Source organism: Anomalospiza imberbis, chromosome 1 (assembly GCF_031753505.1).
Source record: "Anomalospiza imberbis isolate Cuckoo-Finch-1a 21T00152 chromosome 1, ASM3175350v1, whole genome shotgun sequence".
Taxonomy (NCBI): domain Eukaryota; kingdom Metazoa; phylum Chordata; class Aves; order Passeriformes; family Viduidae; genus Anomalospiza; species Anomalospiza imberbis.
The window spans coordinates 95,066,311-95,092,603 of NC_089681.1; the positions used below are offsets into that span (position 1 = coordinate 95,066,311).

The window sequence follows — 26,293 nt, forward strand, 5'->3', positions numbered from 1 at the left end:
ACATTGCAGAGAAGTTAAAGGTCTCCTGACTTTAAATAAAAGCAATGAATGTTTTCATTTTATTAAGTTTTTAGGTTTGGGGGTGGTTGGTTGGTTTTTATTTGGTTTTGGGGTGGTTTTTTTGGGGGGGAGCATTCCCCTCGCTATTAAGACTGCAACTTTTTTTTCCATGTATCTGTACATTCCTAATAAATACCAGGTATCTTTCCTACAAAAAGGTGTCCATAATCAAGTTTTCAAGTTTGAGAAATATGTTTGGAAATGGCACAGCCAGCTGGAGTAGAATATTAGCTTTATAGATAATTTTGTTGAGAATTGTAAACCCAAAAATTATATTCATCAACTAGCTGAATAAGCATCTGAGGTTTTCTGAATTTTAAACACTGAAGGGAAAAAAAGTTTTATGTGATCGTGAAGGTAGGTGGCATTCCACACACTATTGAAAACCCACGACAAAGGTGCTTTGGTTATTGGTCCCTTCCAAAATGTCAGTTTACCAAACAATATTCAGTTAACTCCCAGCACATAAGCATATGCAGAAGAAACATGACCAATATAATAATAATCCTTCCTACTACATATTCAAGTAATAAGTTATCACACTATTTCACAAGCACAAAACTCAAGGCACCACAACAAGTATTACTGCTCAAATATGGGCACCTCTCCAGACCAATGTATTTCAGAAGCAGAATACCTGTAGATCTGGGGCTTTTTCAGTCCCATAGGAAACAAGTACTTGCAACAATCATCCTGCAAGCCAACCAGTATTCTTTCCAACTGGGCTTCCTTCACATGCTTCAGGGAGTTGTATTCATAAAGTCTGCTGCAGAGGGCACCTCCACTGTTTTCCCATTCCCATATCCTAGCAGTGTGAGGCGTGTCCTTAGAGAAGTGCCTGAGAGACAATTCCACACTGCCCATGTGGAGCCTGAGGCAGGGGTAGCAGTGTGTTTCCTGACTTTCTATCTGAATGATTTCACTTGTGAGAAGCCCACAGCAAAAAGCCTGATTTAGTTAAAGTCACTGATTTTTAACTTGGCTGTTTTCAAACTCCTTGGTTTTCCTGAAAAACACAACCATACTACGTTCTCAGTCACCACTTTCACATTTCAAAATTCATGTTTTTTATTTCTACAGTACCCACTTAACAAGAGCACAAGCATTTAGTGATAGCAAATTAGTACCAAGATTTAGGAATATCAGTCTGTGGGAAAAAATGCAGCCATCAATATTTGAGATAATACATAATTACTATAATGCACTAAGATCTACCTGAGGCATCTAGATCCAAGTTCTACATCTTACTTTCTCTTACTTTCCTCTTGTTTCTTTCAACAGCCATTCTGCACCAAAAAATGTTCATATAAAGTTCTGTGAATGTATTAGAAGAGGGAAGAGGATGGATAGGCAATCATTTGTACACACACCTAAGAGAAAGTTAAAAATATGGTTTATTTGAAATTGTGAAATCAAAATCCAATAAATTAAGTGTTTAATATCAACACTGGACACTATGTAGGAAAACTCTGGTAAGACTGGATTGTTCCCTTGGTGCCCCAAGCATGGATGAACCATGAAATGACTTCCCAGCTCTCCACAGCCACATTGCTCACTCTACAATCTTTCCCCATTCATGGCAAGCCTTCCCCAGACGCACACTGCCAAACCCCCATCTGAAGTCTCATCAGAATCAGCAGAACTGCTCCAAAGATGACAGGGCTCACAGGGCAGAGGCTATAAGAGCAAGAGTAAGTGCCTACATTTCAGGACTTCTAGAGTGCATCCCTCTTCCTCACCCACAGGCCTCTGAACAGGTTTCATGAACTGTGTGCTATGGCCAAGTATATTTTATTTTTTAATTTTTAATGAGCTATTATGAACACAGGCTATAAGAACACAGTTTCTTAATCACTTTTTGGGGTGAGGCATGCAACTGATCCCATAAATATTGTTTATGTTTGTTTAACACTGCTATTAAATTACTAGGTTTTTCCAAATAGAAGGTTCTCTCTAAGTAACCATATGTTACATACACATTAAAACTCTTTGAAGCAATAAATATGAAAATATGAAGATTTTATCCAAAATATAACTCCAAACAGCTTATAAAGCCTCAGGCAGGAAGTCACCAAATTCTGATAAAAATGTCACGCCCTTTCAGAAACAGCAATAAAACATTCTGTATCTGCTTAAAAAAGTGCCTATGGCACAGGTCAAAAGTCTACTTACTACCTTAAAAAATAAAAATATGCTTGGGCATATCACCCTTTCCTTCTAACAATGGCACAAGTGAACTCTATTTTTTTCCTTCTTAGAAAGGAGGGTGGGAAGAGTGGGATGAAGAGGAGAAAATAAAAGCAATGCATCTTATAGGTTATTTATTATGCAACTGGCTGTTGTATTGGAGGCACTCTTTGACAAGCCAGATGAAAACAAGCATATCCAGAAAGGGGACACACAAGGCCTCGATGTGGCCACCAGTTTGTGCTTCAACTCAAGTGAACCTTCCCAACAGCTCTTCTGTATTCTGCAACAGAGATATTAGTCCATACTGAAGGTAAGTCTGTTTGGGTGCAATGCTCTCTACAGGCCAACAAGAATCAATCACTACATGAATATCATGAGCTCAAGTACTCAATAGTTTAAAGTCTTGATGCTACCAATTCATCCAGGTTCAGTTTGTACCATTTCTGACCCAAGGGACTTCAAGCCAGGGATATAATTTGCTGGTAACTAGGCTCTGCTCAGTTACTACCTCATAAAACAGCAATTTAAAATGTCAGATTTTTCACCAAATTTGGGTAGTATTTGGATAGGGCTTCTACGCATAAGTGACATGCACAGAGGTCATATACTCCATGTATCAAAGCAATGTGACACTCTCCAAAGCAGCTTTGTTTTTTGAAAAAGAAAATAAAATAAATGCTGCTTTGAACAATAGGTAAACAACCAGGTTTCAACACCAAATGAAAAGGATAAACACTTCTGGTTAGCAAGATCTATTTAACAGATAACACAACCATTTCAAGTCAGTTCACCGTAACACTTCAATGGGCACCCAAAAGCCCCTCATGTTAATACTCAGCAGGAACCACAGATCACCAGACTTAACTGGCACAGGTATTGTGACCAAAGAAAAAACCACAATGTCATGTATTTCACAGCTACCAGTTCCCTGGGAATTTGAAGGGGCAGTGGATGTAATGGTTGCAATCACTTCTTCAGTAGATAAACCAGAAACAGGTAAAAAATATCAGGACTTAAAAATACAAATAATCAAATTCATCTTTTTCACATAGTTTGCCTTGTTATTTTAACCCACATTACACATTTTATTACTTAGAAAAGATGACACTGCAGAAAAATAAAATAAAATTTGGTTTTAACAAGGACAAGGGTTTTACACAGTGGTATAAAAAAATGTAATCAGAGCCTGGAGGGGAAGAAAAATAAAAGGAAGTGGAACAAAACACAATAAAAAACAAAAACCACAAAGCAAAACAAGTAACAAACAAACAAAAAACAAAATACAAACAAAAGAACAAACAAACAAAAAAAACCCCCACAACACTACCCCCAGGGAAGGTAAAAAGCTAAAACAAATTCCAGATGTTTATGTCTGAAGGTTTTAGCTTTTATAATATACAACTATGTGTGCCTTTCACAATAACAGTCACAAGTGAATGATACTTTTTGTATTACTGCACCCTTCAACAGGCCAGTTTGCAAGTTAAAACAAACAATATAATAAACTGCTAAATTTTAAGTATGCATTTTAGCTGTTATAAAAAGCTGGGTTACATATCCAATGGTCCATCTTTTAAATTCAAACTGTGCTTAATGTTTTTTAGTTCAGACATACTGAAACCCATCAGCACAGATGGTTTGCAATGTTCTATCGCCTGTAAGCATGTATTCCTCATTTTTCCAAAGAATGATGCAACATCAATTTTCCACGCATATAGCAGCAAGGAAAGTAATTCCACCTCTTTTTTAGAAGGATATGGCCTCTTGTGAAAGTAGTCTGACAAAAACTGTTTCTGTGCCTCATATGAATTGTGATCATACTGATTAGGATCTACTGCTAGAAAGCGGAGATCCTCACTAGAAGGAAGCTTCCTCATCTCAGTCCTAATCTTTTGTCGTTTAAAAGGCACTACCCCTGAATTCACTTCGTTCTCTGCAGAAAGAGCTATGCCATTACTTAAGCTCAGAGGCTGCTGTTCCTTATTCCTTTGGTCTTCTGCAACAAAGCAGGAATCTGACTGCTTTCTTTTCACTACCACAGAAAGATGTTTCTCACCATTCACAAACAGCAGCTCTTTCCTCTCAGTGCGGTCAAGCCGCATCTTCAGGCTTGAGTTGGTGTCTTTAGGAGCACTTCTACAACGGAGCAAATGTACAGCAATAGCTGTCAGAGTCATATTTCCAGTGTACACACCACAACAGTGGATGCACTTGAAAGCAGGAGACTTTAAAATTGTATGCACAGTCGGCATTATATGATGCCTCTCTTTCAAATGCTTTTCATAAGTTTCTCTACCAGCAAATGTACCTAAGCAAAAGGGACAGGTGAACATTTTTCTAGTGCATCTCCCGTTCACTTGCGCTGTCTGAGGTTTCACTTTGATGTAAACAGGGACAAGAACTGTTGAATATATTCCAACAAGCACTGCCAAATGTACTTCTCTTTCACCCATGTCTTCATCTGGTAGCACTGTGTTGAAATCAAAGTGTGGGAACACAAGGCCACCCTGAGCATCATTACCTAGCTGAATTCCTCTGTTGCTGTAACTTGCATGCAACTCCTTTCTCCCATTGTGTGCAGTTTTGTTGTGCTCCACGAGGCTTTTTAAGTCATAGAAAGTACCTGTGCAAAACAAGCAAGATAAGCCATGCATGAAGATATGCTTCATGAGCTCTTCCTCACAGAGAAAACATTTACAAGCATAACACCGGATCGCCTTTTCTGTCATCCTCAGAAAGGATGCGCAAGCTGCAAGTTTGTGAGGTTCTGGGGTTTCTACTTTTACTTCAAGTGGTTTGTGGGCCACCGCCATGTGCACCTCGTAGACATTTGAGGGGAAAAGCTCATTACAAACAGGGCAGGTCTTCCATTGCTTGGCCTGTCTGACAGCCTGGCTTGTTTCAGGAGCAGACGGGGAGGCCTGCAAGGATGCATTGTCAGAGGTCAGAACCACAGGAGGAGAGGGAGCATTGGCTGGGGTCTGGGACAGCTGAGCCACTGATGCCGTCTGCATGAGCTGGATGGGCACCTGCGGAGGTGTCACAGTCGCTACTCCACCACCGGGAGAAACAGGCAAAGTAACAGAGAAGGGGGCCAGTGTGAAAGTAGGTATCCCATTAACTTGCTTGCCAGTGGGAATCAACTGCCTCAGTAGAGAGCCCGCAGTCAAAAAAGCTGTGTTTTGAGAAACTGGAGGTTGAACTGGTTGATTAACTGGGATAACTGCTGGGGCAACAGGTTGATTAAGCTGAAGGAACCCAGATCCAACAGGCTGTCTAACAGGAACCACCCCAGGAGCAAGAGGCTGGTTAAGCTGGAGAAGACCCGACCCAACTGTCTGCGTCACTGGAAGGACCCGGGGATCGATGGGTCTGTTCATGTTCCCAAGTGACTGACTGACAGACAGAATTCCTGGAGCAACTGACTGATTCACAGGGAGGACTCCTGGTGCAACTGGTTGACTCACAGGGCCAACAGGTTGAGTAGCAGGGAGCGGTCCAGCTGGAACCAGACTGTTTATAGTCCCAATGGTTTGATTAACAGGAAAGAGCCCAGGCCGGACGGGCTGATTAAGAGGAAGAACCGCAGAGGCCACAGCTCTATTTATGGTCCCAACAGAATGATTAAGATGAAGCCCATGAGAAACAATGACAGCCTGCGAAGGTGATGGCTGAATACTATGGTTATTCTGAGCCACAGGAGGATTGCTGGGCACAAGAGCGACCTGTGAGGACTTAGCAGCAGGAGCATAGGCGGTTTTTGGGAGGCTGCCAGAGGCACTTGGGACAGTCACTGGCCCAACTGTGTTCTGAACGGCTTGTGTATGCACCATGCTCTGGTTTTGATTATTCTGTGGAAATGCAACCTGGATGCAAGCTGGAGCTGTCACAGAACCTGCTGGGACAACAACAGGCCCTGCCGATGGGGCGGCTGCTGCTACACCTCGGACAGGCTTTGGAGCAATATGCATTTGTTTCACAAGTCCAGGTTTCTTAATACGTTCTGAAATCAGAGATCGAAGTTTGCTCTCCAGGTCTCTGTGTGTTTCAGCTGTCAAGACATGGTACATTAAAGAATCTGGGCTGTTTGCAGAAGCATTACATTTTTTACAGTAGAACTCAACTGAATTCGGTGTACTTTCATCACATTTATCGCTGAAATATGCACTTAGCAAGTTTTCAAAATGGTTCATCAGCACATGTTTCTTCATATTGTAATACAAGGTGTCTGTGAATTGACATTTTAGACATGTGAAGTTTATGATGTCACTCCTAAATTGTTTCATGCCATCCAAAATGCTGACTGTATAGTTCTGTATTTGTTTATTAAACGAATGAAACATCCAGATGTGCTCTCCCACTACTTTGGGACGAGAAGAAAATGCACATTTTGGGCAAGAAACCACCATCTCTTGGTCCATTTCATCCTCATGGTAACGATGCAAGTGATTCTTGAAAGAAGTAAGCAATTTGGATGAGAACTTGCATAAGCCACAGCAGTACGGTTTTGTTCTGTATCTCTGCAAACAATAGAAAAACATCCACTTAGAAACTGTGGTCCTATGTCACTGGTATCTGTTTAAATCTGCACTATCACCTGTCAAAAATGCCTTCACAGGATGTAGAGCATGTATCTTCTCAGTTTCTTCTGGTTTTGAAAAGCAGATTTAAAGATTACATAATTAAAGGGAGAAACATTTGTGCCTTTTTTGTTTCATTATAATTTACTAATGTGAAAAATGCATATTTTATGATTGGCTTTTCGCAAATATTAAATTGAATACTATATGTATTATGTTATATTGATTAGAAGTGCTGTATTAACATTTTAATAGTATGGTAGATGTAGTTTTGTAGTTAAAATAGAATCTATATATGTGGGGTTTTTTTTTACTAGCTCAAGCAAGAGATGAGATAATCAAGAAACTCTTCGCACAGAGATGGCAGTGATGGGGGCCCATAAAGAATTACTGCCTCCTTATCGGAAAAGACAAACATTCTTCCACCTTCTCTCCGTCTGTATGGAACCACCAGGATTAAGGGGAGGAAGTTGACAAAAACCAGAAAAGTTCTTAATTTGCAAATAATTTATGCATCATGTATGAGATATATGAATATGCAACAGGCTATTGCTTTTAAAGGTTATTCCTTTGTTCACAAGGTATGCTTATCGGGCTTAAGTGCCCGAGAGCATCCGGACATCCGTAATTCTTTGCTTTTTATTGTCTTGTAATTGTCCTAACTCTAAATTTCCATTACTCTAATTGTGTTACTATTTTTATAACTATTTTCTTATTATTAAACTTTTAAAATTTTAAAAACCAAGTGATTGGCATTATTCACACTAAGAAGCCTTAAATGAGTTTACTTCTACCCTAGTTCACAAGAAGCAATTCTGAAGCTTGTCTCTTTTTAAATACAGGAATCACAGAACAAGACGGGAAGAATTTGTATCTCCACTGTACATAGAAGTTAAGCCTTAGGAATCAGGAATAGCAGCCCTTTTAATATGACACTTTTAAAACTTTGTTTATTTCATGGCCAGCTCCTATCTACTGGACAAAAACACAAAAAACAGAACAGGCAAGGATTTTTTTTTTCTGTATTTCAACAACCTATTCTTCACTGAAAACTCTCCAGTCCTTCCCAACAAAGCCATAAACAATGATTTTTTTAAGAACATGCTTTTGGAGCCAAAATAATAACAGAAAGTAGTAAAACCACCTTTATAATAAAGCAGTGATGTATTAACTCATATATACAATTTATATTAACTCATCCATACTGGGCATCCCAGTATCTTTCCTCAAAAAATTTCCTCAAAAACGCTCAGTACAGAGCATACACAATCCTCTCAGGAAAGTGCTTTAACTGCTTTTTAACTGCTTAAGAACACATCTATCTTGTACTAAGCAGAGATCTGCTCCCTCAGTTACATGTCACATGACAGTACTGCTTTCATATCCATATGAACATCATTTGATCTTTCCGAAAAACTGGTAGCCCCATCAACCATTTTTTCTGATAAACTTCCTATTAAGTTAACCCCGGCTCCTGCCAAAAACTACAGAATCAGTCATAGTAACAACCATGTGACAAATCTGTACACACAAAAGTCTAGTGGAATCTGTTCCTTCAGACATGTTTTTCACCTCACTGATTTCTGCCCTCATGAAACAGAACCCAAAGGGAACAAGCTGTTCTGCCACTACAGCATCCAGCCCAGTTGGATCACCCACATACATCTCATTGACACACCATGAAGAACAGCAACACAACACGTGCAGGTTTGGGGTTTTTTTGCCATGTTATATAACCATGCAGGTTACAGTCAGCCATTTACAGACAACAGCCAGCAGTACTAGGAGATGATAACCAAAATCTAAGCTCCCAATTCAAATGACTGGGTCAGACAATGCCACTGGCTGGCTAAGGCTGCTGAAGAAGCACATTGCTAAGCTATCACTGAATTATCTTCTAGTTATACTCTTTAGCTGCTAGCAAACAGCAACAAAGGAAATTAGCAGATGCATCAATCATGAAGTATCCCGCCTAGAGAAAGGCCACTTACACTAATGAACTAATGAAGCACACAAAACATTACTAGAAGATATGCCTCACTACTTCTGAAGGAGTAAACTGACAAAGGAAAAATTCCAAACAATTCTCCTTCAGCTGAACAGAAGCAGGTGGAAGTATGCTGCTTTGATATTCTCTGTATGAAACAGAGCTCTTCCACACAAACACTTTACAAACCATTCTGCCAGCACATTCTCCTTCCATACTCATCTGCTTTTTCAGGTTCACCACAACCTACCAATGGCATGCCAGTTTCATAGAAAATTTGACAAAGTAAGAATTACAAGCCACTTAGGAAAAACAAAGCCTCCTGGAGGTTGACCAACACAACCTTCAAACTGTATAAATGGAATCCAAAAGAAGGCTTATTAGAGACATTGTGGTAAACTCAATTAACCCTCCTTTAAAGAACCTACCCAAGAACATAGTAATAGTTTCTGTTGTGTAGTCTCATATTCCCCACAACCTAGAAGCATGCAGAAAGACAAACGTCCTCCAAAAAACAAAGTTCTGTCAGAATTGTTAATGTCTCCCTAAAAATAGGTGGAAACCACCAACTTCACTTACATAGACATCTCCTCCAGCCTACTGAGTTTACAGAAGGAAACAATTTATTTTCCCCTATTGGCAACAACTTTGGAATAGAACACTCTGAAGGACCAGCTTCTTTTCTCCCAAATTTAGGAGGCATGATATGTGAATGATATACATTAATAAACCAAAATGGTTTAAAGAAAAAGGATAAGAACAAGGTTAGTATCCAAAAGGTTTGGAACACAATCTGTTCCACAGCAAGGTGTTATCAATTCCACACTGAATTTCATTGACAGGTCTTCCATAAGAAGGCCATGAGGGGCCCCAAGACTCTTCAGCAAGACTGACAAGTCTACTTTTTTTTATGGACATAGTCCACTGCTCTATACACAGCATCTTAGAAACTTGCTACTATATAAAATTATAGAATTGTTCACCACAACCCTGCCTTTTTTGTGGAGTCTAGATATACAGAACTAAAAGCTTTTTCACATACACAAATCTAACTGGAAAGAGTTTTCCACTGCCACCCTATACCAAGCCACTAATAATAATTTCATCTTAATCCACCTGCATCTATGCAATCACACTTTCACCCTTCCAATGAAATGGGAGTCATGTTGTACAGTAGACCATGCTAGGACTACATATTAAGTTAAGCTAAAAAGGCAGAATATTGTTGTGACATCTTAAACACTGATGTTTAGGGTTGTATCCTTAAAGACTGAAAATAGTAACTGAAGTCCTCATAACCACCTGCATTACAGGGAAAAACAAAGAGGATATGTAAGATTATTCCCTGACTAATAGCATTTAGAAAACAAATATTAAAGCTATTTTTTTCCATAAAAAAAGCTGCATTCCAATTTCTGAAAACTGTCAAATTCAGCAACTCCACACAATACATTTATCCAGAATTTGTGTCACAAACATACATACCTTCCTTCTGCCCACAGGATCCCAAGGAGAGACATCACTCCATGAAGTGTTACAAAAGTAGTTTTCACCTGCATCAAAATGTTTAAGATTCTAAAAGTAAAATAAAACATTAAATGAAAATGAGGAATTTGTAGTCTATTCTGAATATAAAGAAATTCTCAATAGGAAATAAGGAAAAATAAAAAAGAAAAACACACACAAATAAGAGGATGACTTGGAAGTCTCTAAAATCCATTCAAATAAATTACTTCTTTGATCAGCTTTGATTTATTTTACCTCAAATATTTGTTCATGTGACTGCCTGGTAATACAGTAGGAATTCTGAACACTTCCTAGTTACTGAAAATAATATTGTGTGTGAAAATATTTACACTTGAATTCCACTACTTCCAGCCACGTTCACAATGAACACTCAAAGTATTTTTCCTCTCTACCTTCCACCTCCTTCACTGGTAATATTTCATTGCTTACTTCATTGCTTTATTAACTTACCACTACGGTTTACTTTGCAACAGGTTTTAGTATTAAATCTGCATAACATTGTTATACTTCTAACTTGGAAAAACAAAATACATTCACAGAAGCTGATTTCCAAGAGATGTTTTTCCTGAAGCTGCAAAAGCAACAATATTACTGTGTCTACAACAACTGGCAGGGAAAGCAACTGTCCTTACAGCCTTCTATTAATTAATCCCATCAGAGCAGTTCACATCCCTCAAGACAAAGCCAGCTCCTATCCTAAAAATACTAAGTTCATCTCCAGATTTCTGAGACCCACACATATTTAAATACAAACTTAATGTGAGGAAAAAAAACCAAAAAGAAATCCCCCAAAAACCCAAGCTAGATTCCAATTTACTAAGCATTTCTGAAGACCCTAAACTAGATTCAACAGCACACCCAGAATGCCTTGGATGGAACACAGGCTACAAATCCAGGCTCTACCCATAGAAAACTTGCATCTCTTCTCCCCTCACACTGTTCTTTTTCACAAATCTCTCTTCACTCAAAACTCTGCAAATACTTAGAGAAAGTATGATTTCCATCTCTTCACCAAACACCAGCAACAGCAGAAGCAGGTAACAAATAACATTTAAGATTAGATGACCTTACAAAAGGAGCAGAATTCATTAACCTAATAGTTTGTATTATGTGAAATTTAGCAGCAACACAGAACATAGTCAGCAACAAAGAGCAACAAAGCTTCAACAATCAAAAAAAAATACAGAATACTACTTAATGCAGGCTCTGTCTGCACTAGGCTCTTGTTCATTTGCACTCTGCAAATATAAGCATTCCTACGTGTTCAGCAGATTACAATAAGCCAGAACATCATGCCAGTGCTAATTTGATTTTAACTTCATTATTCAAGAATTTAGAGAAACAGAGCAGCTGCGCTTGCAATACGCTGTCTACCTTTTCAACCATGAAGTACGCTAAAAGAGAAACCAGAAAAGCTCAGGGCAACAATAAACAAATCCCCTGCAATCTAATCAACCCTAGACACTGAATGAGTTATGTATTTGCCCTTCAACCAACCAACCAAAAAAAAAAAAAAAAAAAAAAAAAAAAAAAAAAAAAAAACCAAAAAAGACAACAATAAAAAAAAAAACACAGAAAAATCAACCTAAGAAACAAAAACAATACAAACCACAAAAACCCCAGAAACCTTAGAAAGAACTCTTGCATGCAACAAGAGAAATCTCAGAACTTTAGTGAACTATTTTTGATAGAGAAAATAGAGCCACTTGAGATTTTTCAGCCGAACACACTGGAGTGAATAACACACTGTTAAAAAAAGTTTTCTTAAAGTTTATAACTTACCTGAAACATTCTGTTTTTGGTTTGAGTAATGGGCTCCTACACTTAAACAAAAAACTCCCACAAGCCAAACACATGAAATACAACTACATATATTTGCTAAAATAACTATTTCCTACAGAGGAATAGCCATTCTTATCAATACAATTCTTCAGCAGTGCAAATGGCTGCTGTGAATACTTGCTTTAAACAAAGATCCACTAATTAGTTATGCCCTTTCCAAATTTCTCATTTCCAGGAGGGGATGAAAACAGGAGAAGGGAAAGGTAACAAGAAAGGAACAAAGCCCTCTAAGAAGCCTGACTAATCCTGATACAGAATAGGTATTTTTAAGTTGAAGAGAAAAACATTTTTAAACTAAGAACTGTTCTCCCCTCTGTTTTAAAACTACCACGGTTTTCCTTAACAAAAATGTAAAAAGGTAAGAGTTTAAATGAAGACACAGAATCATAGAACAGAATCATGGAATGGTTTGGGTTGGAAAGGACCCTACAGACCATCTAGTTCCAGCCCCCCCATCATGGGCAGGGATGCTACTCACTAAACCAGGTTGCCCAGGTCCACATCCAACCTGGCCTTAAACACTGTCAAGGATGGGGCATCCACAGCTCCTCTGGGCAACTGTACCAGTGCCTCAGTACCCTCTGAATAAAGAATTTCTTCCTAACATCTAATCTAAACCTACGCTCTTCCAGTTTAAAACATTGCTGCCCCTTGCCCTGTCCCTGTCTGTCTGTATAAAAAGTCCCTCTCCCTCCATTTTATGAACTCCCTTCAGGTACTACAGGGCTGCAAGGAAGTCTCCCCAAAGCCTTCTCTTGTCCAGGCTGAAAACCCCAGCTCTCTCAGCCTCAGAGCAGAAGTGTCTTCAGCTTCAGAGCAGAAGTGCTCCAGCCCTCTGATCACCTTCACAGCCCTAAAGACCACAGTATGTTAGAGAAGCTGGAACAGTGTATTAAAGGAAAACCTCTGACCTTACAGTGTACTTAAACACACTACTTGGAGAATCAAACTATTACTGCAGACAAAATGCCCATGTTTTGTTCCTAGCAGAGATCAATTAGCCTAAAAACTAATCCTTTTGGTCTCTATGATACAGAGAGCTACTAGTCATACATTATATTCCTTCATCTTCCTCACCAACTATTGTCCATTATCATGCCTTATTACAACAGTGCAAGACCAGATTCAGGTCATGTTTGTAGCATATCATATTTCAATCAATTTCTTACATTGTCCAGCCCCTTCATAAAGAGTCCAGAAAGCAATCTAAATATTTGAGAAAACAAACTTTAGGTACTTCCCACTAGATGGTTTTCAAGGTGCTTTCAAACCCAGGCCCTTCTACAATTCTAAGTTTTATTAAAACCTCACACATCCCATGCTACCAAAAAGCAATACCATCATCATATGAACCAAGTACAAATCAAGCTATAGAAACCATTCTTCCTACTGCTAAAGTTGCACCAAAACCAGCCCCAGATTATCTGGAAAAACCAAACTGAAATTATGAACTTGTTGAGGGAGAATTAGTTGCAAAAAAAACCCTAATATGGTATTTTATGGCACAAATTTCACAGAAGTTTTTCTACAATGGAAATGCTTGCTGGGTTTCCCACCACCATTTTCCCCTAAAAATGAAGCAAAACCAACTAAACGCACATTATACATACTCCCCAAAACCCAATCAAATACAAAACAACTTATTACTTATTTACCATTGAAGTCCATGCAACAATCAAAGAGACCGCAAGCAATTTCATAGTAAAAACCTGCCACCATGAAAACATTCCTGCTTCCAATGGTCAAGACAGACTCAGCTTCTGAGTTAGAACTGTGATTATAGAATATTAACAAAATAAAAACAGCATGTAAATGGAAATTAGTAGACATTATGATTTTCCTTGAGCTGTTACAACATTTAGATATATACAAAACTGTTCAACCGCAATAACAAAGAATGTTCCAAAAACAGTTATGCATGTAGACTTGAACATTTTTTTTCCAATTACTAACAGAGTTTCAGGAAAAAAACACCACAAAAGACACAACAGCACTCTTCTAGAGTGTTAAACCTACTTTAGTACTGCCATACAGAAGCAATGAACCCTCTGTCAATGCGAAGGCATGAATATATTCAACAGCCAAAAAAGCCTGTGCACCAGCTCACTGAAATACACTATTGTTAAGAAATGGAATTACATTGCTGTGTTTGCACCTTTTCTGGTATTAGGTTTGCCAATCTGATGGTGTGCATTCTTCCTGACTGATGCACAAAATGTTCTTCTCGAAGTGGCAACAGTGGTACAAGGTTTATCTTAATCACCCCAGTACACCTGCATATACTTTTTAAGATACAGAACCAAACTACAACTCAGTAAGATCATTTTGGTATTTTCCACCAGACACAAAGTTTAAAGGCTTATCCATTTTCAGAAATGCAGATGATTTGTATGGCCCTTCAGAAGCTTGCCTTTGATATGTGATGGGATGTCTTTGAGGAGATTCATCCTCATCTGCCTGAGATCTTAAAAGAATTGAAAAAGGTTGTGGCATAGCACACAAACAACAATTCATTAGTCTGTGGTAGTTTTTCCTAAAGCTGTACTGTTTCTTTTTGTTGAAACATTACTAACAGAATATGTGGCACCATCTATGACACATATTTGTTAGGATTTTACATTTCAGATTGGTTTACATTCTTTCAAATACTTTACCTTCAACAATTCCCTGCAGCTGTCAAGCCCAAGATCCACAAGAATGTCCTTCACCTTTTTTCGAGCCTTCCTTACATTATCAAGGTTTTGAACAGGAATTTGAAACATTTTGCACTTTTCCTGGGGAAAAAAAACACAACAACCAAAAAAGAAAAAATAATTAAAAAAAAAAAAAAACAAAAAAAAAAAAGAGAAAAAATAAGAGAATGAAAAAAGGGACTAAATACTTGAACACAGGCACTTGCATTTACGTGTGTTAAAATAAGAACTAAAATCTGAAAAGTCATAGACTAGAAATACTTAGGTTAGAAAAGACCTCTAAGATCATTGAATTCACACATTAACCCAAAACAATCATACCCATGCCTCTCATCACTACACCTATGTGTCTTCTAAATACCTCCAGGAATGGGGACTGAACTACTTCTCTTGCCAGCCCATACTAGTGGTTGGCAACCCTTTTCCTGAAGAAGTTTCTCCTAATAGCCAATTTAAACCTTCCCTGGTGTGACTTGCTCTTTTCCTGTCACTTGTTATGTGGGGGAAGAGACCAACCCCTGGCTACACTCTCCTTTCAGGCAGCTGTAGAGAGTGGTAAGGTCTCCCCTGAGCCTTCTTTTCTCAAGCTGCCTCAGCCACTCCTCATTGGACTTGTGCTCCAGACCCTTCCCCAGCTTCACTGCCTTTCTCTGAGCTCACTCCAGCTCCTCAATGTCTTTCCTGATGGCACAAAACTGGACACAGCACTTAAGGCCTCACTGTGCCGAGTACAGAGTCAATCACTGTCCCAGTCCTGCTGGACACAGTCTTGCTGATATGGGCCAGGCATGCCATTTCTTAAATATGAAAACTCAAAATCCTTGAGCCAAAGAAGTGGGCTCATTAGCATTTCCCAAGTAGAACACTTGACTGATAATAAAGGAAACAGAATCTAATATGGGGGAGGAGGGGGGGGGGAAATTCTTTATATTTCTTCTACCTACAGAAAATTCCAAATATTTCTTTCAGATCTCCTTGTATCTACATGGCAGGAACACTGGTTTTGTAGGGTTTTTGTAAGAGAACATGAACACCACATTTTTATTCAGTTCTATTCAGAAAATTACTATAATATCATTTAAGAAGGAGAAATTCCGCACCTTTCACCTTAAATGCTAGCATCAAGATGAGAAGTCTCTTTGATAATTTTGTTTGCTGTCAAGCATGTAGATACTTAAAATATGATTGCTAGTAAAATCTAGATTTCCTGCAGAAACTTCTACTTTTGTAAACTTGTAAGGTATCTCCATAGGCTCAGCTTTAGAAGTAAAAAAAGCTCAGCCTTTGTCAACTCCTTCCTAGATAACAGCAAGATGCAATTTAGACTAAGCTTAAAGAAACTACAATGGACACAGAATGAAAAACCTAACCCTAAACCTGCACTGATAAAGGTCACTAGAAGCTTCTGCAGTATTTCATGCTTAAACAGATGACAGAGGATCCAGGAACATTTACAACATCTTAGTCCTTACTGCTAAACAATTCATCCATCCAGGACACACTTGAACAGGAAAAAAAAAAAAAAACAGAAATACAGGAAATCTCCAAACAGTACTTTAACACATACAGTCTCAAATGTCTAGAAAAGCTGTATTTTACCAAAAAATAGCAAGCTCTCTGCCAACATGAAAGCTCTACTTTGAATGATGAGACTTTCATGTAAATAGTTGCAAAATCTCCTTGCACATAAGACACCAGCTACAAGCTAAGCCTCAGAAAAAAAAATCCCCAAAACCCAGAAACCATATAAAAAATGTTCTAGTCTGTATGTAATCACCCCAAACCTTAATATATGTACAAAACATACAACTGATGGGTTTATGATTAAAATTCAAACAACTCACATACTATTCTTTGCTTCTTCTCCCTTGAAAGGAAAGGTATGGAGAGGGAACCCCATTTGACAGACACTAGTCTTGTTTTCTAATGTTTTTTATCACCAAGAAGTCCAGAAGACATTCTGATACCATCAGGGTAGGTGTAGAACAGGAACCTATACAGAATGGAATAAATCAGAGTAATTGGTCTGGCATTCTCTCAAAATGAATGAGCAAAAATTTTACATAAAATACTCTTTTTAAAGTGAAGTCCATCAGGAATTTGCAGAGTCCCTAGTTAAAGCTTTAAGATCAGTCCCTCTATGACAGCAGGTTATGCACATCAACCCCATGGTCCAGTGCGGGTAACAACAGAGCTGCCTGGATACCACCATGCCCAGTGGTGATCAGCCAGAAGGAAATATGGTTCAATACATTAGGCTCCACTGGAAACAGTTTCCCCATCTCAGTCCTCCAACTCATACACTAATGCTACTAAAGAAGGTGAGGCAGGCATTTGTTGAGGCATGTCTAGCTCACAAATAAGAAACAGTCTATAAGGCCGTAGTATGCAACATCCATGAACTTCAACACCTCTCTTAACTAGTAATCATTCTGAAATTATTAATGCAGAAGACAAAAATGAAATAAAATTATTAATTATCCTTCAATTATTAATCCAGGTGAAAGAAAAACACACCAAAACCTCCACCATAACAGAAAAAAATAGAATATAAATTATTTTCCAGTTTTCAAACAGTTGGTCTTCAATCCAAAGGCCACCATGTGCCATCACATGCAATGTTATTCAGTAGGTATTTAAACAACCTTCTTGGCAGTAAGGATCTTAAAGGATCTTGCACCAGAATCACAGAACAGTATGGGTTAGAATGGATCTTAAAGATCATCTAATTCCAGACTTACTTCCATGGGCAGGGACACCTCCCACTAGACCAGGTTGCTCAAAGTCCCATCCAACCCAGCCTTGAACATTTCCAGGGATGGGGCATCCACAGCTGCTCTGGAAAACCTCTGCCAGTGCCTCACCACTCTCACAGTTAAGAATTTCTTCCTAATATCCAACCTAAATCTACCCTCTTTGAGTCTCTCTATGCATTAGACCAGCACTGCCCCACCATAAAGGTCACAGAATATCAACCTTCTAAACTTCTTCCCTCAAATCCTCAGTTTAATTCCTTGATTATTATGCAGTTCATTATCCACATTTTCATACTAATAATTTATTTTTCTTCTATTTTGGACACTCCTCAAGCTTTAGTTTGCACTTTGGTTCCATGCATTTGCTGCATGGAACAATGCACAACAATTTGTTCCACATTCCATCCTTACTCAGCAAATTCAACACAAAAGGAAATGAACAACAGTTACCAAGAGTCTTCATAATTTTACTGCGCTGCCTGTCTAAAAGACAAAAATTTATTCTTCACTGCTTTTAATTGTTGTTTCCAAAAACCTGATAATCCACTGCATTTTCAGACTAGCGCCACTTCATAAACAGAACCAAGGCAAGTTTTTAGCAAAATAAAAGAATAATTTTAGCAGATGATGTCTCAAATTCAGTTCTAAGAAGGCCATCCAACTCTTGCTCAGGCATTTTAGCCATCAAGCTATTCCTGCATTTGTTGCTTGTTCAGATAACATCTCCATAATGATATACAGAGTGAAGCTTTATTCAACACTACAGGTTTGTTTCATTTCTACATTTGTGATCACAGATTGTAACACCCAGCAAACTACATTTGACTTTTCAAAGATCACAAATGCCATTCCCTTCCAGCAGTACTGCAGTATTTTAAGACTAGACTAAAAGATAAGGTAACAGTCTGCACAGTATCTTGGTAGTCAAAGATACCAGTTTTCAAATTAACTACCTTTTACTGTCATTTCTCTGCATGACAAAAAAAAAATAAAAGGAAAAACACTAATACTGCACCTCTTCAAAGTGAGAAGTCATCACAAAATGCCAAGCTCCTATTCATTCTACTTCTTAGAACCATTCGCATTCACCTTGGAAGGAACCTCAAGACGACACCCAGTCCAGCTTTCTGTAAGCAGGCTCGACCATTAATTGAAGCCAGGGAACTCTGTTTTGGCCAGTCAGGTTTGGCGAGCTCTCTGGACAACTTCCTCCAGTGATAAGACTATGTTCACATAGAGAGCTTTATTCCTTACATGAAATCCGCACTACTTCTGTTTTGTGTTCCTACAGGAAGTAGGTATTTGCAAGCCAATAAAAATGGAGTTGGTATGGAGCTGACAAAAGGAAGATGCAAATATGTGCCTTCAATGGGCATGCAAATACTTCCAGCAAAATCCAATGAACTAGATAATCAGGCATTTCTAGAGTTTTCAGGAAAAGAGGAATGTTAGAAGATCCACAGAGAAAATAGCCACAATGTATTTTAGACACCAGATTGTTGCGGTGTGTCTCCTCCCTCCCAAAGGTAAAGTCCTCTCTCCTGTCCCCCCACCCCCAGTCCCAGGAGCCCTGGCTGTGAGACAAGGTGTCAAATGATCGGTAGAGTCAAAAGATACTCCCTGCCCCCTGTGGCCATTGGTCAACTCAGGTGTCTCTTCTCCCCCTGGGACCCCTCCCCCTCACCTGGTTGGTTTAGATATTATAGCAGAAGTAGTCAAAAAATGAAAGGAAGAATTTTTGAGTGCTGTACAGGGGGGTTTTAGGCCTTGTACAGAGGGGTCTGAGTTTTGTACATGGGGGTCAGAAGTTCTAAGATGGAGGGACTTGGGTGTGCCCTGTCCTCTTTCCTTCCTTCTTCCTAACCTCCATGTTCTTGGTGATGTTGGCACTCACAGATTGGTTTAGAGTAGAAAGTCACTGTTCAATATAGGTGATGGGCATTGGGGAAAAACTATGAACATCTAATACGCAATGTATGATATAAAAGAGGGCACCAGCCCCCTGGGCATTGGAGTGTGCCCTTGCCTGACTGCTGAACGGACCGCAGCAGCTCAGGGAGAAATCTTTTAGATAACATACAATAAACTACCTTGAGACCGGACGGCTGAAGACTACTGAATCTTTCTTTGGAGACGCGGGTTGGAGGAGAGACTTTTCCACCTTTCCAGCTCACCCCAACCAGGGGGTGAGTTCCCATAACTCATGAGGGGAATCCTGGTTTCTCCTTGTCCCCCGAGGTAGGGGCTGAACCGTGCTCTGGGGCAGTACAAAGATGATGGCTAACAGGGGAATAGGGAGGGAGTGGCTGAGGGACATAGTAACAGGGGGTCCCAACACCCCCTGAGGGAAGCCTCTTGTGTCTCCCCAACCCAGGGAATGCCACTTAGGGTCCCCACAAATTAATTTCATTATAGTAAACTCATTAGAAGTTGACAATTCAGTATTAGTTCAGAAAACAATTAAAACTGCTTCATTCCTGGAAGTGGAATGAAAGCATGTGATCTATTTTCAAGAATCCAAGGAACAAGAACACTGGATGGCAGAGAGCAGCTAGGAGGACAGGCGCACTAAGAAACTGCCTAGAAGAAAGAGAGTTTGGCTTGGCCATGCCAAACTTTACCCTCATCAATTTTTTTTTTCTGATAAGCTTACATGTTCTCTAAGAAATCACACCTGGGTATCTGCTCAACCACACATTACATGGTCAGTTCCATTTCCTGGACTCTTATCTCTGCCTTCTGAAAGATTCCTAACCGGATTTACAAGTACGTCAGCACCACTAAAGCTCATCCAACCTATGGAGGGAGAGGGAAGAAAGCTTCCTAAAGAAAAAGTTGATTGATTAGAATGGGTGCCATTCTTGTTCACTGTTTAATCTGCTGTAATTTAAAAAATATTCTAATAAAACTTACAAAGAGCAGTTCTGGTCAACAAAGCAGTTTCTCTTTATCTTCTTATATTCAAATTTCTATCCAACGGCAACTTAATAGAAATCTCAGGTAAGAAAAAAATTTAACTCTTCTTTGTCTAGCTATATCAGAAACTTCTGGGCATTTCAAATCATAGATCTCTTAGAGTCACAATGATTCTGCTCTTTTCATAGCTATAAATCATATACCTGTTAAAAAGGTCATCTTGCCCAACACCAAGTTGACCATCATTCAAGAGCTGCTAACACACAATGAAGAGCAGTAAGATATGAGATAGTATAGTTTGAGATGCAGCACAACATCCTGCATCTTACCTAACATATCAAAGCAAAATTAGATCACTAATGTCAACTATTGTGGTTTAAATAACTATTGTGATGGTTCATTAACACACAAGCAAGTCCCTGCTATCCAAGACTAGTGAGAAGAGGCTAAGGGACACTACCATTTAAACTCATGGAGCCTTCCTAAAGCACTAACACAATACTTTGACTCCCTTGGGAGTCCCTTCTCAGCACTGGCCAAAACCTGAACCCAGCAGGATCCAAGCTCATCCTAGGTGATGTAAGCATCTGCATGGAGCACACTCAAATCCTGCAGGATTTGTCAGCCCCATGTGTATGTGTTCAGAAGAGTCACACCCTGAGTGCAGCTATTCCAGGAGGAAGTACCACTGCATTTGTGCTGCACTCTTCAGCTTGGTGTGACCCGAAGACTCTGCACTTTACAAATGCACACAACAGTCCACAGCATAGACAATCCAAAACCTTAACAAGTCAGAAAGGGGACAGAACTGACAACCCCTTCCCCAGGGCTACACAACAGGTTTCAGAAGGACTAAAGCGTTCAAACACAAACCAGCTCCACCAGCACTCAGTAAGACTTAGCCCAGATCCAGGAATTCCCAATGGAAAAACATAAGGTGCAATGGAAGTGTGTGTGCTCTTTCTTGTTTCTAAAGATTTGCTGTAATTTCTGGGGGATGTTTTTCACAAAATTTCCATGAAACAAACCACAGAAACTATTACAGCTTATCATATACACTATACCTTATAATAGGTCTTATTACAGCTTATCATATTATTTATTTCTTACCTAGTTCCTCTAAATATTGTGCTTCCTTTTTTTTTGATCAAAATTAGAGAAAGTTTTTTTAAAAGAAGCACTAGGATTCTAGAATACACATTCAATATCCCAGAAGTCTTTTTAAGTATTTAATTATAGCTCTTTATAAGTGTTTTTAACAAACACAGATTTTTGGTTGACAGGTAGCTGTTAAGGACAACAACCAATTCCTTCCCAATAATTAACACGTCAAAACTTTATCTGCTGAAAGCGAGTTGTTCGTAACTTTGACAGTACAGGACTCAACCACTGCAGCAGGAGTTACACACATGTCTTTTATTCCATTTACAAACCAGGACAATTGGAACTCCCTGTTACGTGCTCTCGACCACCAAGCAAGTGCATTCAGACAGTTTTCACGGCTTGCATTGTGTGGCAGGTGTTTGTTTACATTATTCATAAGCTTCTTTTCTAAATGTATGCATTGCTGAGGCACCACAAGAATATTCAACGTAATTTTGCGTCCCATTAACTGGTTCCAGTAACCGGTGAGGAAGTGCTGGTTCCGTACGTGTGTCACTCCTGTCCCTGCAACAGCTTGTCAAACTGTTTCAAACCAAACCAATTTATTAAAAGTGATTAAAATTATTTATCTAGACTTCAAAGCAAGCTATTAAGCTGGTTCCTTAGACACTCCATCGATGAAGTGCGACCTGGAATTAAACAGCCAACACGCAAGACGCGCGATGATAACGAGCTGCTCACAGCCAGCAGCGGCGGCGAGGCAGCGGGGGAGCATCCCCGCGTAAAACGCCTCCTCTGATGGGGCCACGCCTGACCCGTCCCGACCCTCCCCGCGCGGGGAACCCGCTCTGAGCTCGCAACGCCCGCCGAGACGAAATCGCGCAGCCACTGGGGCGTTCGTTGCCCTCCGCCCCGCCCCGCCGCACGTACCCGGCCGGGCTGCAGGGGGAGCCCCCGCGGCTTCTGCTCCTCCTCCTCCAGCGGCCGCCGCCGCCGCCACCCGCCGCTCACGGCTCTGGCTCTGCCCACGGCGCTGCCCGGTGCCGCCGCTCCCGCGGCCCTGCCTCCCGGCCCGGCGCCGCGGCCGTGCTCAGTGCGCGCCCCGAGGGGGCGGCGGCATGGCCGAGGCTCCGCGCGCGCCTCGCCCCGCGCCCGCCGCCCGCGCCGCAGCAACCACTAGAAAGAGAAAATGGCGCTCGATCTGGCAGAGGAAGTGACGTAGAGGCTCATTTGCATGGCGGGCGGACAGACAATGGGGGGAGACTCTATCAGCGCTCCCATTGGCTCCCCGGACGGGATGGGCGTGGCTAGAGGCGGGACCTCTGGTGGGGGCGGGGCCCAGCCTGGAGCTCACCTGCGCCCCTTCACACCTCTAAGGGGCAGCACTGAACGCTCTCGCGAGAGCTGTGACGTCACCCTGGGGAGGAGCCTGATGACACCATGCCCATCACGTGAGGCTGCCACATGACCACCCAGCACTGGGCCGCATGGGGTGATGGGTGGGGCCTCATTTGCATCTGCTACATTCTGGAGGCTCCGCCCACCCTGCTGGTCACAGGGGCAAGGCGAGGCCTGGCGGGAAGGCTCCCCATTGGCCGCACTCCAGGGGGCGGGGCTCACACACCTCGGTGCCACGGCAGGGCTGGGCCGGGACGCGACACCTGGACCTGGGCCGGCAGGGACACAGGGCAGGGCCTGGGCACACAACCCCTCTGGTGACGCCATCCGGGAGCGTGGCACTGCCACACTCATGGCGCTGGAAGGCTCTGAGGTGTGATGGAAGACACCTCACTGCAAGTTCTCTCTACCAGACGTCTCCATGTCTGTCTGCTCACACAGTTCTTCTTGCTCTTCCCATGATGGCAGATGGTTTCTGATGGTCACAAGATGCAGAGACAATCCCCTGTGCGGGCAGGCAACAGCCATACCAAAAGGACCAAGACAAGCAACCACAGCAGCAGGATGTGTGGCTCTCCACCACCAAGACCCCTGATGTGGCCCTGCCACCAGAGCCGGCAGGAGTCCAGTCAATGGCAAGAGACCCGATATGACCATGCTAGATCCCATCCTTGGCACATCAGGACCTTCTCCCTGCATTCCTACCATCTTCCTGGCACAGCTCTCAGTCTTCGCCACAAGACTGACCTGGCTTTGCTCTGGCCATTCCCAAAGGTTTCACAATTGACTTAGACTAGAGATTCCCTAAGTATTTACCATGTGAGTGAGACACACATTCATGGAAGCCAAGGGGGATATTGCCATGAGCCTGGGTAGTCATACAATTTCACTGTTGGTCTACACACAGCTCAGACGCAAGTCAATGTGTTGGCCAGCACACTCAACGCCTCTGAAGGCCACAGCAGCAAACTGACTGGCATCTTCTCAAAAAGTAATACAAATCAAACATTCACTTTCGCAGAAAAGTCTTCTTTTTTAAAATTTTGCAGCAGTGGCCACAAAAGTTATTTACTTTTGCAGTCAACAGTCCAATGCAATTAGTTTTTTTTTCTGTTAGTAAGTTCCTTAGCTATGTACTCTCAGAACTTTCAGTGTATGCACAGTAAGGTTGTAGGTAAAAGTATTTACAAAAAAAGGGGCAGCCATCCATGAAAGATAAGTTATCCATAGTAGATATAGGACCACAATATAAAAATTGTTATTGCCAGTGAAAGAGGGATATGTCCCACTTAGTTTAAATGTAGCATTTAAAATAAAGTTAATAACTTCTGTCTAATAATTCATAAAATAAAATAATTGAACATGGTTTTGCCAGTATGGAGAGGCCCAATAGCTCCCACATTAGACTTCCATTGCTACAGACCCAATAATTGCAAAGTGTATCAAACAGTGGATGTGTTAAAGAGATTAAGTAAAAGGTTAAGAAAAAAACATTAGTGAAAGGGTCTTTCATGGCTGAACATTCCAGCCAAACTGTGGGGTATGTCCTCATTTTCACAGAACCCCAGGATGGTTGAGGTAGGAAAGGACCTCAGGAGGCTATCTGGTCCAACCCCATATTCCCAAGCCACCTGGAGACAGTTGCCCAGGATCATGTCCAGATGACTTTTGAGATCAACCAAAAGTGTTTTCTATCAGGTGGTAAAAAAGGGAGCTATTTTATAAAGGGGGCAAATTAAATGTACCCTCATGATAACTTTAGTTGTAAATCTGTTACCTGTTTATCGCCAGCTGCCAAAATCCTACAGTGTGCTTAGCAAAACTGGGTCATGTTTAAATCATGGCACTCATTCACTTGGGAAGGGAGGTTATATTTTCACACCGTGTGACTGGCATTAAACTGTGGACATTGGAAGTATGTTCATCAGCCACCAGCACAGGCCTAAGACTTTCCAAACTGAAACTTGTGACCAGGCTTCAAATTCCTTCCCTCATAAAAAACAATCAAACAAACAAACAAGCAAACAAAAACAAAACCAAAACAAAACAAAACAACAAACCAAGAAGGACAGAAACATGCAAAATCAATTGAAGAAGAGGATTTGGAAGAATAAAAATGGATCAGATTAAGAGGTAGGAAAAATGTATGTATTCACTTTTCCTGCAAGTCAACAACAATTTCACAATATAAAAATAAGTGGGCTTGGGGACAGCAGAGTGAAGAGAAGTCATAAACACACAATGTGAAGAAGAGTAAAAAAGCTAAAAAATAAGGTTTTCTTAGATAAAAGTAATAGCTTTGATCAATCAAATCCAATGGCTTAGTAATTTTCTTAGGGAATGTATTTGAAGATTAGTACTTCTCCAACTAGAGGGCATCAAGAAATTTGGTGAATATCAGTTTACTGTCATATGAGAGTTAAATATTTGTTTAGATACCTTAACAGGTTGCATTTAACAGTAACATATTACGTAATATTTTTGCTTATACTGTTGGGCAGTTCAGGTCTGGAGGAAGTGACAACAGCAAGAGAGTGCTTTGGGAGGTTACAATGACTTGTGAGTGCCTTAGGCCTCTCCTTTCCTTCCTGTGCACGTAATTCACAGTTTCAGCTCTTCCCATTAGCTGTCTCCAAGCAGAACAGCAGCAGCAAAGAGCACCCATCTACAGGTGTACAGCCAACAGAGGGGTTGGCAAAAGGGACTCCTCAGAGTCTATAAGAGAGTCAGGAGAATTACCTTCCATAGCTGCCTTCCAGGTCCCAGTGTAAGATCCCAAACCAGTACTGACCTAGATGACTCTTTTGAGGAAATGCAAGAGGATGGAGGGGAGCTCTGTCTTTTTACAGGGATTTCCAGCCAATATATTTTTCCTTCAACTCTCCAGTACATTTTCTGCATCAGCTTATATTTATGTTTTTGAAGATGATGCTGCAGCACATACCAGTCTCAGTGATCATCTGTAACACTGCCTAATGAACATGTTCATTGGGTTATTCTAGATGTTTAAGGATTAATGTAATTACTTTACACTCTTTCTTCCCAACAAGCAGAAGTTGCAAGGTCTCTTTTTGCATAGTCTGTATGTTTAATTTGCCAGAAAAACATGTTTCCTTGCTTGTTGTAGTGTTGTTGTGATTCTGGAGAAACAGAAGACCTTGGAAGAATTTCCAAAGGAATCATGTGCCAAGCATCCCATTGCAACCCCACTCTTCTGCTCCCTGCAGGAGACCCTCTCAA

At 40.6% G+C, this 26,293-nt stretch overlaps 1 protein-coding gene across 3 annotated transcripts; it reads right to left on the minus strand.

Annotated features, from left to right (window-relative positions):
* Positions 1-1,436: 1,436 nt before the first annotated feature.
* Positions 1,437-22,736, minus strand: ADNP2 (ADNP homeobox 2). 3 transcript variants are annotated; one of them, XM_068200575.1, is made up of 5 exons: positions 22,586-22,736; positions 16,728-16,872; positions 14,841-14,960; positions 10,303-10,392; positions 1,437-6,770 (listed from the first exon to the last, which is right to left on the minus strand). In XM_068200575.1, exons 3-5 carry the CDS (start codon positions 14,946-14,948, stop codon positions 3,801-3,803), a joined length of 3,168 nt encoding a protein of 1,055 aa, XP_068056676.1. In that variant the 5' UTR covers positions 14,949-14,960; positions 16,728-16,872; positions 22,586-22,736; the 3' UTR covers positions 1,437-3,800. The 3 variants fall into 3 exon arrangements, with proteins under 3 accessions (XP_068056676.1, XP_068056665.1, XP_068056687.1); XM_068200564.1 differs by having other exon boundaries at positions 16,724-16,872; XM_068200586.1 differs by lacking the exon at positions 16,728-16,872 and having other exon boundaries at positions 22,586-22,605.
* Between the last annotated feature and the right edge of the window lie 3,557 nt (positions 22,737-26,293).